The sequence below is a fragment of the Humulus lupulus genome, chromosome 5, assembly GCF_963169125.1.
Source record: "Humulus lupulus chromosome 5, drHumLupu1.1, whole genome shotgun sequence".
Lineage (NCBI taxonomy): Eukaryota > Viridiplantae > Streptophyta > Magnoliopsida > Rosales > Cannabaceae > Humulus > Humulus lupulus.
This window is the reverse complement of record NC_084797.1, coordinates 185,596,988-185,609,344: the sequence shown is the minus strand read 5'-3', so window position 1 is coordinate 185,609,344 and position 12,357 is coordinate 185,596,988. Positions and strand designations below refer to the sequence as shown.

Sequence of the window (12,357 nt, the reverse complement as noted above, 5' to 3'; positions counted from 1 at the left end):
GTCACTCTATGGCCTAAAGTAATCTCCAAGGGCGTGGTTTGAAAGATTTAATCAGGTGATAAGAAAGCATGGATATAAACAGGCTCAGTCAGATCATACCCTGTTTTTCAAACACACACAAGAGGGGAAGGTAACTATCTTCATTGTCTATGTTGATGACATGATAATAACAGGTGATGATTATGAAGAGCAAGGAAGACTCAAGGGAGTGCTAGCCCAGGAATTTGAAGTTAAAGATCTTGGGCCAATGAAGTACTTTCTCAGAATGGAGGTTGCAAGAACAAAATAAGGTATTTCGGTATCTCAAAGGAAATATATTCTAGATCTTCTCAAAGAAACTGGAATGAGTGGCTGTAAACCAGTTGCAACACCGATTGAACCAAGAGGCAAGTACAAAAAGGAAAAAGGGAAGACAGTTCACAAAGGTATGTATCAGCAGCTAGTGGGAAAACTGATCTATCTATCTCACACAAGATTTGATATTGCATTTGCTGTAAGCTTGGTTAGTCAATACATGTACAATCCTTTAGAAGAACACTTGGAAGCAGTGTATAAAGTCTTGCGCTATCTAAAGAAAACACCAGGGATTGGGTTATTGTATAAGAAAAATGAAGAGCGAGGTGTTGAGGCCTTCACAGATGTGGATTGGGCAGGATCAATTGAGGATAGAAGATCAACAATTGGTTATTGCACTAAAGTTTGGGGGAACTTGGTTACTTGGAGGAGTAAGAAGCAACCAGTGGTAGCTCAGTCAAAAATAGGGAAATTTTCTAATATATTATTTTATCGTGAATGATACAATATATACACATGTAAGAGGTTGCCCTAAAACAATACAATAGTATTTTACTTTAATGTCAAATCACCCTATTTAACAACTTTCCTAAAATAAATAAAATCGGCAAACAAATCAGCTATTTTACAGCTTTAAACAATCATTCTAAAATTAGAAAACTTCCTAAAATAGTTTGATTTTGTCCAACACTCCCCCTCAAGCTGGTGTAAAGATGTCTTCCATAGCCAGCTTGCTACTCAAAAAATCAAACTGCTTTTTGAATAATCCCTTTGTAAAAATGTCTGCTACTTGCTCTTTGGTTGGAACATAAATCATGCAAATCAGGCCTTCCTCTATCTTTTCTTTGATGAAATGTTTATCCACTTCTACATGCTTTGTACGGTCATGCAGAACTAGATTATGTGCAATCAAGATAGCAGTCTTGTTATCATAGTAAAGTTTCATAGGGGATGCTTGAGATACCTTCAACTCTTCAAGTAACCTTCTTATCCATAATATCTCACACATACCATGAGCAACAGCTCTAAACTCAGCCTCAGCACTACTTCTGGCAACCACATTATGTTTTTTACTCCGCCAAGTGACTAAGTTACCTCCAACGAATGAACAATAACCTGAGGTAGATCTTCTATCAACTATACTCCCAGCCCAATCTGCATCTGTATAGGCTTCAATTTGTAAATGGCCTTTTGACTTTAACATGAGTCCTTTTCCAGGTGTTCCTTTTAGATACCTTAAGATTCTGTAGATTGCTTCAAAGTGTTTAGGTCCAGGTGCATGCATGAACTGACTCACCATACTCACTGAGAATGCTATATCTGTCCATGTGTGTGATAGATAAATCAGTCTCCCTACTAAACATTGATAACATTCCCGATCCTTCACATTCTCAGCTTGTGTGGGTTGCAATTCGACATTTGGTTCAATGGGTGTTTCAACAGGTTTTGTAACGCCCTGGATAGCCAAGACCGTTACACTGTGTGTTTATAAGGTGCCAGACTTGCTAATCAAGTCATTTAAATAAAATCGTGTTATTGAAACTATAAAGGAACTAGGGTTAAAAGAGTTTTGGTCTCAAAGCCACATTTTCATTAACAAGCATCATCTGTTACATGGGATCCCAAAAAAAATATTAAGTTCAAAGACCGTTTACAAAAGACACAAGGTTTATGTACAACAAGTGGCCATACTAAGGCAAAACGAGCAGTTAGGTGATCCCTGTCCTGGTCCACTCCTCGACCGTGACGGTCGAACCGTTGGCTATGTACATTCCACCTTGGAGCTCTCCACCTCAGGCTTGGTCCAGCTTGCCCTTGCCTTTACCTGGACCACGTAGCACCCGTGAGCCAAGGCCCAGCAAGAAAACACAACAACAACAGAGCATAAACAATTAGCAGACAAGACAACATCTCACATTGTATCACATAAACTCGGCCATATCATCAATCAGTTTAATCAAGTAATCCACATACTAAGCATATCAATTCATAACATAAATAGTTCACAAATGATAACTAGGGCTAGCACCCTCAGGCTGCTCCCTCCGTTATCCCGTTGTCCTTGGCTACCAGTGGCCAATCCGCGGTCTGTGCGCTAAAACCATGTACGGCACTCTTAGACCGCTTTTACATGTCCCATGGCGTAATACCAACATTGACATGATACAAATCTCGGGAGCACTTAGTCCCATCACAATCATACAACCGGGTGCTGTTTTCTTACCTTTCAATTTACTAGTTTCCGATGCCATGAAGCCGCGAGCACGGTCCTCTACCCCAAGCCTCTCCAAAGACCTAGTCACAATGCAAATGAAACATCCTTTGTCACTAATCAATCCAACACTACTTCCCGGAACCAATCCCATACTCTCGGAATCCCCCAAATCCCTAAAACAATGCACCGAAGACATCCCCCGAACCCTCGGAGCAAAGGCTCAAAATTGCAAAATCCCATGCTCTGAAATTGGCCTAGCGCCGCGGCACCTAGCAAGTTAGAGCCGCGGCGCCCAACAAGTCAGAGAACTTGCTCTGCCCAGAAACAGCATCGCGCCGCGGTGCCCAAGAACAGGGCCGCGACGCTCCTTCGCGAACCGAGATTTCTGGGTTTTCCCTTGCATTTTCCCCGAACCCAAATCACTCCAAATCATTCCAAATTCATACCTAAGCCCCAAAACTAATTCAAAACCCCAAATAGACCATTCAACAACCTATAAACATTATAATCTAGCTCAATTACACAACCACTCACAGAATTCATACTTAAATTTCAGATTCAAACCCTTGAACCAAAACTTAAGAAAAGTGCAAACCAGACCTTTAGATTCTTAAACCATAACAGTTATGAAAATTAAACATGATACACTCTTACCTCAGTCAAGAACCCAGCTTGAATTCTCCTCAACTCTAGCTTCAAATCACCTTCTCTTTTGATTATTGCAACTCTGAATTCATGCAAAACCAGCCACTAACTTGTTTCAATTCATGCCGATCCTCTAAGAACTAGACTTGAAACTTAAACAAATCATAGATAAATCCTTACCTCTGAGTAATCTTGACTTATGCTCAACTTAGTTGCCTTGAACCATCAAAACTCTCTTCTTAGGTCTCTCAACTTCAGCTTCCCTCTTCTTCTCTTTTCTTCTAGATTTTCCTCCAATTTTAGCATTAATCAATTTTCCAAAGTGTTATACGTGACTAACTTTTCCTCTCAGCTGAAGCTCATCTATCCACTGCCAAAAGACCACCTTACCCCTCCACTAATATCCCTTTCTAACTAAACCTCAAGGGCACACTTGTCCTTTACTTACATTACAATTCTACTACTTCTCCAACAAAACATGTTACTCTCTATGGTTACTAACAGTTACACAAGTTACCATTATCTAGCTTTCTAGGACCGTCTCGGCACGTGCATCACATTGATATCACCACACCTACGTGGTACAAATCATATAGCATAATTATCACATAACATAATACACATAGTCATATAACATGCTTTAAATCATAATCATGCATCTTAATCATTAAAATCACACATAATTCCCATTACGCCCTCCAGACACACTAATCAAGGCCTTTAAGCCTAATTAGTGAATTTGGGTCGTTACAGGTTTACACTCTAGCATACCAGTCTCTTTAAGAAGATCAAGAACATAATTACATTGATTAACAAAGATTCCTACCTTGGACCAAGAAAATTCAATTCCAAGAAAGTATTTTAAAGTACCCAAGTCTTTGATCTCAAACTCTTGAGCAAGTCTCTTTTTCAACTCATCAAGTTCATCATGATCATCTCCAGTTAAAACAATATCATCCACATACACTATTAAGATAGCTACCTTTCCTTCCTTTTGAATGTTTATAGAACATGGTGTGATCTGCTTGACTCTGAGTATGTCCATGGCGCCTCAACACTCTACCAAAGCGCTCAAACCAGGCTCTAGGAAATTTCTTAAGCCCATACAAGGACATTTTAAGTTTGCAAACTCTCCCAAAACCAACACCCTTTTCAAAACCAGGTGGAGGACTCATAAACACTTCATCTTCTAGATCCCCATTAAGAAAAGCATTTTTAACATCTAATTGGTATAAAGGCCAACTAGACTTAACATCAAGAGAAAGTAAAACCCGAATGGAATTTATTTTTGCAACTGGAGCAAAAGTTTCTTGATAATCAATTCCATAGGTTTGAGTAAACCCTTTTGCAACAAGCCTAGCCTTATACCTTTCAACACTCCCATCAGCTTTGGTTTTTATTGTAAAAACCCATTTGCACCCAAAAATCTTTGTCCCCTTCAGTACTCTTACAATCTCCCAAATTCCAATTCGGATCATCCAATGCTTCCTGTATATTTCTAGGCACAACAAGTTTTGAAATATTCGCAATGAATGCTCTATGGTTTTTTGACAAATGATTGTAAGAAATATATTTAGCAATAGGATACTTAGTGCATGTATGGGTTCCTTTTCTTAAGGCAATAGGAAGATCTAAATTGGTATTTTATGGAATTACTCCTAGACTAGATTCAGGTTCAGTAAGAGAAGAAGAAGTAGGAGAAGAATTACCTGAAATATTTGGAAGACCATCGCTTAGGTTTTCCGTTTGACCATGTGTTGGAATGATTACATGGTCTTTATTTCTTTCAGGTACATTTCTCCTAGAATAAACCAAAGGCTCAAGATTTTCATGATTTTTAATAAATCGTAGTATTTCTTTTTCTGACAAACCAATTTCAGATTCACATTCAGTAGGTTGAGCTGTTTCTAGAATGATATTAGAGAGCAGATAAATTTCCCAAAAATTTGATTCCACTAAAGTCTCCTCCTGAATAAAACTTTTGGTAAAAAAGGGGGTTTGTTCCAAAAAAGGAACATTCATAGTCATATGAAATCGTTTGGTAACAGGATTAAAGCACTTGTAACCTTTTTGATTAGGCAAATATCCAATAAAAATACATTTTTCAGCTCTTGGTTCTAATTTGGACCTAGACCTTTTTGGAGTTTGAACATAGGCAGTACAACCAAATATTTTTAAAGGAATATCTGAGTTAATTCTACACCCTGGAAATAATTTTTTCAAGCAATTAAGAGTAGTATATTGTAAGACTCTAGTAGGCATCCTATTAATTAAATAGGAAGCAGTAAGAACAGCATCTCCCCATAAGTATTTTGGAATATTCATGTAAAACATCATAGCTCTAGCCACTTCTAATAGGTGTCTATTTTTTCATTCAACTAAGCCATTTTGTTCAAGTGTATCAGAACAAGAAGATTGTTAAATAATTCCTTTTTCCTTTAAAAAACTGCTTAATGTTTTATTAAAATATTATGTTCCATTGTCAAATCTCAAAATACTGATTTTACTCTGAAATTGTGTTTCAATCATACAGTAAAAATCTTCAAAAATTTGAGCCACATCAGATTTTTCTTTCATTAAATAGACCCAACAAAAACGAGTATGGTTGTCGATAAAAGTAACAAACCATTTCTTACCTGAAAATGTGGTGACCTTGGAGGGTCCCCAAACATCGGTGTGAAAAAGGTAAAAAGGTTGAGAAGGACAATAAGATTTTTTAACATAAGTGTTTTTATGGCTCTTGGCCAATACACAACTTTCACATTGAAAAGATAAAGAATTTAATTTTTTAAATAAACCAGGGAACAAATGTTTCAAATAGGAAAAACTAGGATGGCCCAACCTATAATGTCATATCATTATTTGATCAAAAAAAAAAAAAAAGAACTGATACTACTAAGTCCTTGAGCAATTTTATCAATAGATAGAGTATCCTTAAAATAGTAGAGATCATTAATCATCCTAGCACTGCCAATCGTCTTCCTCGAGCGTTGGTCCAGAAAAATACAATGAGATTCATAGAAAACAACATAACAATTAGAATCTCTAGATAGTTGACTAACAGATAAAAGATTACAATGAAGTTGTGGAACATGGAGAATAGATTTAAGATCTATTCCCTAAGATCTTTTAACAAGGCCTTTTCCCGCAATAGGTGCGAGAGTTTCATTGGCTATCCTAACCTTTTTATTACCTGAACATGGGATATAGGATTAAAACAATTTAGAAGAATTTGTCATATGGTCAGAAGCTCCAGAATCAATTATCCATGGAGTAGAATTTAAAAAGGAATGGAGAGCATATTTTTCAATACCTGTTTGTACCACAGATGCAACAGAAATACCAGATGATTGCAGATTGGAATTCAGCAGCTCATGAAGATGAACCATCTGCTCTTTTGTAAAAGGAAGAGCTTCAGCCTCATTGGCAGTGGCATTATGCCCGTATTTCTCTCGTGGTTTCCAGTTTGCTGGTTTCCCATGAATGCGCTAGCATGGCTCATGAGTGTGATGAGGCTTGTTGCAAAAATCACACCAGACCTTTGGCTTTTCATCAGATTTATTCCAGGTGGATCTGCTATAGCCTCCTCCATTAGTATTAGTTAAAGTTGATCCTTCAACAGCTGCTCCAACAACCTTCTTTCCCAACATGGCATTCCTTCGACTTTCTTCTCTTCTAACCTCCGAGAAGACTTCAGCAATAGAAGGCAAAGGTGGGTGGCCAATGATTCTCCCCCTCACCTCATCAAACTGAACATCAAGACCAGCCAAAAACTTGTAAATCTGATTGTCCTCGACTGTCTTTTTATGATGTTTACCATCTTTAACAGATTCCCATTCATATGTGTAAAAAAGAGCAAGATCTTGCCAAATCCTTTTCAACACAGTAAAGTATTTGGTAACATTGTCCTCACCTTATTTTATGTCACCAAGTTTGAGATTCAACTCAAAAATTTGAGATTGATTCTCCAAATCAGAATACATCTGATGAACATTATCCCATAATTCCTTAGCAGTAGGATAACACATATAGTTAGACCTAATCTCCTCCTCCATAGAATTAACCAGCCAAGTCATAACCATGGAATTTTCTGCATCCCATGTAGCATAAGCTGAGTCATCCTCCTTAGGTGCCTTCTTATCACCCATCAAATAGCCCATCTTCCCGCGTCCTCGCATGCACATTCGAATCGATTGAGACCAGCGCAAAAAATTATCACCATTAAGATGAATGGTGGTAATCTAAACAAAATGGGATTCATAAACATATTTAGATGATTCAGGGGTGTTAAGGTTGATAGGTTTGGTTGGTGGGATAGTAGTGGACTCATGGGAGGTATCTGACATCGTGATGAGAGAAAGAGACTAGGGCCGACTCTGATACCAAGTCAAAAATAGGGAAATTTTCTGATATATTATTTTATCGTGAATGATACAATATATACACATATAAGAGGTTGCCTTAAAACAATACAATAATATTCTACTTTAATGTCAAATCACCCTATTTAACAACTTTCCTAAAATAAATAAAATCAGCAAACAAATAAGCTATTTTACAGCTTTAAACAATCATTCTAAAATTAGAAAACTTCCTAAAATAGTTTGATTTTCTCCAACAAGCTTGAAGTAGTGCTGAAGCAGAACTTAGAGCTCTCGCTCAAGGAGTATGTGAATTAATCTGGATTAAACGCATACTCGAAGAACTAAAACTTCAAAGGGCTGCTCTGTTGAAGTTGTATATCAACAGTAAATCAGCCATTAGCATCGCACATAATCCAATTCATCACGACAGAACTAAACATGTTGAAGTGGATAGACACTTTATCAAAGGAAAAATTGATGAAAAGGAATTATGTGCTGTCTACATTCCCAGCAAGCACCAACAGGCAGATATACTGACTAAGGGTTTGTCTAAAGAAAGTTTCAATGAGTTAGTGTGCAAGCTAGGCATGTGGAATCTTTATGCACCAGCTTGAGGGAGGGTGTAGAAAATATTATTCGATATCCCTTTTAGAATGGGAAACCTAGCTGTATATTTTGTATAGTTTCCATATTTAGATTATTGTAGGCTTATTTTGTTACCTTATTCTTTGTTGTAATTATGCTAGGATATTCAGAATTAACTACCAAATATCTTCTCATTCTTTGTACAGTTCCTATTTAAAGGCATAACTCTAATTCAATAAAATATAGAAGCATTATTTCCACACCTAATTTATTTTTTAAGAAAGGGCTGAGAAAAAGAATGAAAAAAATCATAATTTTTTTAGCTTCTAAATCTCTGATACCATGTAGAAAAATATACTCTTGATTGTTATTTTCATTTCTAAAGGAATATCCTTTAAATAGGTTGAGTACAAAAGGTATATTCTAGGTATAAACTAATTTACATAAATTACACCTTAGCTGTAAAACATTAACTAATGAGCTGTAAAACACTAACCAATAATTCAGATTATTTCTACAGTGATCATTTTGGACAAGTTTAAGGCTAAGTTTGATATGCTGCAAGGGCTGCCACAACCTCGGGCAAATGAGCATACCATCTCCTTGAAGGAAGGAATGGGACCTATTAGCGTGCGGCCATACCTATGCACAAGCTCAAAAGGACAAAATTTAGAGATTGATGGCAGAAATGTTGCAAGCAGAATTTTCAGACCCAACAGTAGCCCTTTCTCAAGCCCAATTTTGCTAGTAAAGAAAAAAGATGGGAGTTGGCAATTTTGTGTAGATTACAGAGCTCTAAAAAAGGTTACAATGGCTGATAAATTCCCTATACTGGTCATCAACGAACTATTAGATGAGTGATAGACACTTCCTGCAATCCTGGGTTAATTCACAACAGAAATCAATGAGAACAAGAGAGAAAGGAGATAGATTATAATCTGTTTGTATTGAAATTTGGTCAGGAGTTCGAGAGCCTGCCTCTCTCCAAACACTACAATGTAATTAATTCTCTACATACCCTCTAACTCAACACCCTGCCTTATTCTAATACTCACTCGGTACACTATAAAACCTGTACCTTTCCCCATACAATACCCTCTCCCCTAACTAACTCAGCCACTTGCATTTCCTTTCTTACCCCTCCGAGTGTACATGTAGGTTATAGGAGGTCTATCAATACCCCTTGCCCAAAGTATCACCTTGTCCTCAAGGTGAAAGTGAGAAAACTGCTGCTGAATGACATCAAAATTCTCCCAAGTTGCTTAAAAAATCGGCAAATTCACCCACTTAATCAAAGCTTGTGTCTGCTGCTTGTGGGTTCCTGGGCGAACATCTAACACCTGTTCTGGATCCAACATCCACTCCAAATCAGGGGTCAAATCTTGCGGAAGGTCTGTAGCCACTTGTTGTGGTCCAAGAGCTTCCCTTAACACCGAGACATGGAACACCAGATGTATTCGTGAGGCCGATGGCAGCTGCAGTTTGTAAGCTGCTGATCCAACACGAGCCAGCACCTTAAACAGTCCAAAAAATCAAGGAGCAAGCTTCTCATTCTTTCGTTTAGCAAGGGACCATTGCTGATAAGGACGAAGCTTCACATAAACCAAATCGCCCACTACAAAATTCACCTCCCTTCTCTTACGGTCTGCTTGCACCTTCATCTTCTGTTGAGCTTGCTGGAGGTTTACCTTAAGCAATTCAAGCACTTCATCTCGAGGCTGAAGTGTTTGCTCCACGGCTGACACCCTAGTGCTTGCTGGTTCAAATTGAATCAATGGAGGTGGATCACTGCTGTACAATGCCTTAAAAGGAGTCATTCCCCCTGCTGAATGATGAGAGGTGTTATACCAATATTCAGCCCAAGGCAGCCACTTTGTCCATTGTGCTAGTTTGGAACTCACAAAGAAACGTAAATAAGTTTCAAGGCAGCGGTTCACCACCTCCATCGGACCATCCGATTGTGGGTGGTATGAGGTACTATGTTTCAAATGTGTGCCCTGCAGACGGAAAAGATCCTTCCAAAACAAGCTGAGAAAAATCTTATCACGATCCAAGACAATGGAGTGGGGAATCCCATGAAGTCTCACTACCTCCCGAACGAATGTGGCTGCTACTGTGGTTGCTAAAAAAGGATGACAAAGCGCAATAAAATGCCCATACTTGGTGAGGCGATCAACCACGACAAATATCAAATGAAACCCATTAGATTGCAGTTGACCCTCATTGAAATCCATAGAAATATCTTCCCATACTTGGCTTGGAATCGACAATGGCTGTAGTAATCCAGTTGGTGATTGAGCCAAGTACTTACTTTGTTGACAAATGGCACACTTAGCCACACACTTTTGAACATCCCTTCTCATTCCTTGCCAATAAAGGTCACCAGCCAATCTTTGGAGAGTCTTAAACACGCCAGAGTGCCCCCCTATACTACCACAGTGGTTCTCTTGGAGTATCATGGGAATAAATGGAGATGATGAGGGTAATACCAATTTTCCACGGAACTTCAAATAGCCCCGATTGTAAGAGTACCCCTCTCTAGCTTGTCCCAATTGCACATCCTATATAATTTTTGACAAATGAGGGTCAGCCAACACATGAGCCTTCAAATCTGGAATGGAAATTACTGTCGAGACTGATATGACAGTAAGCTCGCTTTCTGGAGGCATGCGTGAGAGGGCATCAGCAGCCTTATTATCTATCCCGGGTCAATATTGGATATCGAAGTCATATCCTAGAAGCATGGTGAGCCATTTTTGATGTTCAGATGCCACTAGTCGCTGCTCTAGTAAGTATTTTAAACTTCATTGGTCCGTCCTCACTAAGAATTTCCTTCCAAGTAAGTAAGGACGACACTTTTATATTGCCAACGCAATGGCCATCAGCTCCCGCTCATACACTGACTTAGTACGGGCTCGTGGTGATAAAACTTGACTATAGTAAGCAATGGGACACCGTTGCTGTATCAACACGGCTCCCAAACCTGTCCCCGACGCATCAGCCTCCAAAACAAAAGGGGTAGAAAAATCTGGAAGTGCTAGGACCGGTACCGAGCACATGGCTACCTTAAGTCGCTCAAAAGCTGCGTGAGCTTCTGCATTCTAGTCAAACGCGTCCTTGCATAATTGGTATGTCAAAGGTCTTGCAATACCACCGTAACCTTTGACAAACTTTTGGTAGTAACCTGTGAGCCCCAGAAATCCACACAAATCCCTTTATGGACTTCGGTATAGGTCATTCTGCCATTGCCTTAAGCTTAGTAGGATCCGCTGAAACTCCATCTGCCGAGATGACATGCCCAAGATACTCAACTCTCGGTTGGGCAAAAAGACATTTTTTTTGTATGCATATAGTTGGTGTTGTTGGAGCTCACTAAGTTCCAATGCCAAGTGTTCCATATGTGCTTCCATTGAGGGGTTGTACATGAGTATGTCATCAAAGAAAACGAGCACAAACTTGCGCAAAAAATCATGAAATACCTCATTCATGAGGGCTTGGAAAGTAGCTGGTGCATTAGTGAGGTCGAATGGCATGATGAGAAATTCGTAGTGCCCCTCATGATTCCTAAAAGTAATCTTCTCGACATCTGATGGCGAAACTCTAATTTGATGATAACCCGACTTCAAATCCAACTTCGAAAAATTAGTAGCCCCATGTAATTCATCCAACAACTCATCTATTACCAGGATGGGAAATTTGTCAACCACTGTTTCGCGGTTTAGAGCCTAATAATCGATGCAGAATCTCCAACTCCTGTCTTTTTTCTTAACCAAGAGAACCGGACTCGAAAATGAGCTGGTGCTCGGCTGCACAATACCCGATTGCAACATTTTATCCATCAACCTCTCAATCTCAACCTTTTGCACCTGAGAATATCGGTATGGTCAAACTGAAATTGGCCCCGCTCTTTCCCGAAGTGTGATCGTGTGTTCCTGAGGCCGTGGTGGTGGTAACCCCGCTGGCATATGAAATACATAATCATATTGTTGCAGCACCGTAGAAATGACTTCGGAAATGTGCTCTTCGGTACCCTTTGGGTTGCCCATTAATGAGCTTAAATGAATCTAGTACCCTTGTCCCTCTTGCTGCACTGTTCTAATCATAACTTTCAGGGAGATCTAAGATTTACACATTGTTGGGTCGCTTTGCAGAGTGATCCAAGTACCAACTACTTCAAATTGCATCACCATGGACAGCCAATTAACCTGCATATTTCCCAATGTCTCTAGCCATTTGATTCAGAGAATTACATTT

At 39.0% G+C, this 12,357-nt stretch overlaps 1 protein-coding gene across 1 annotated transcript; it reads left to right on the top strand.

Moving 5' to 3' along the window:
* The first annotated feature begins 343 nt into the window (after positions 1 to 343).
* On the top strand, positions 344 to 796 carry LOC133779762 (uncharacterized mitochondrial protein AtMg00810-like). Its single transcript, XM_062219678.1, has one exon. It carries the CDS (start codon positions 344 to 346, stop codon positions 794 to 796), a length of 453 nt encoding a protein of 150 aa, XP_062075662.1.
* The last annotated feature ends 11,561 nt before the right edge of the window (positions 797 to 12,357 follow it).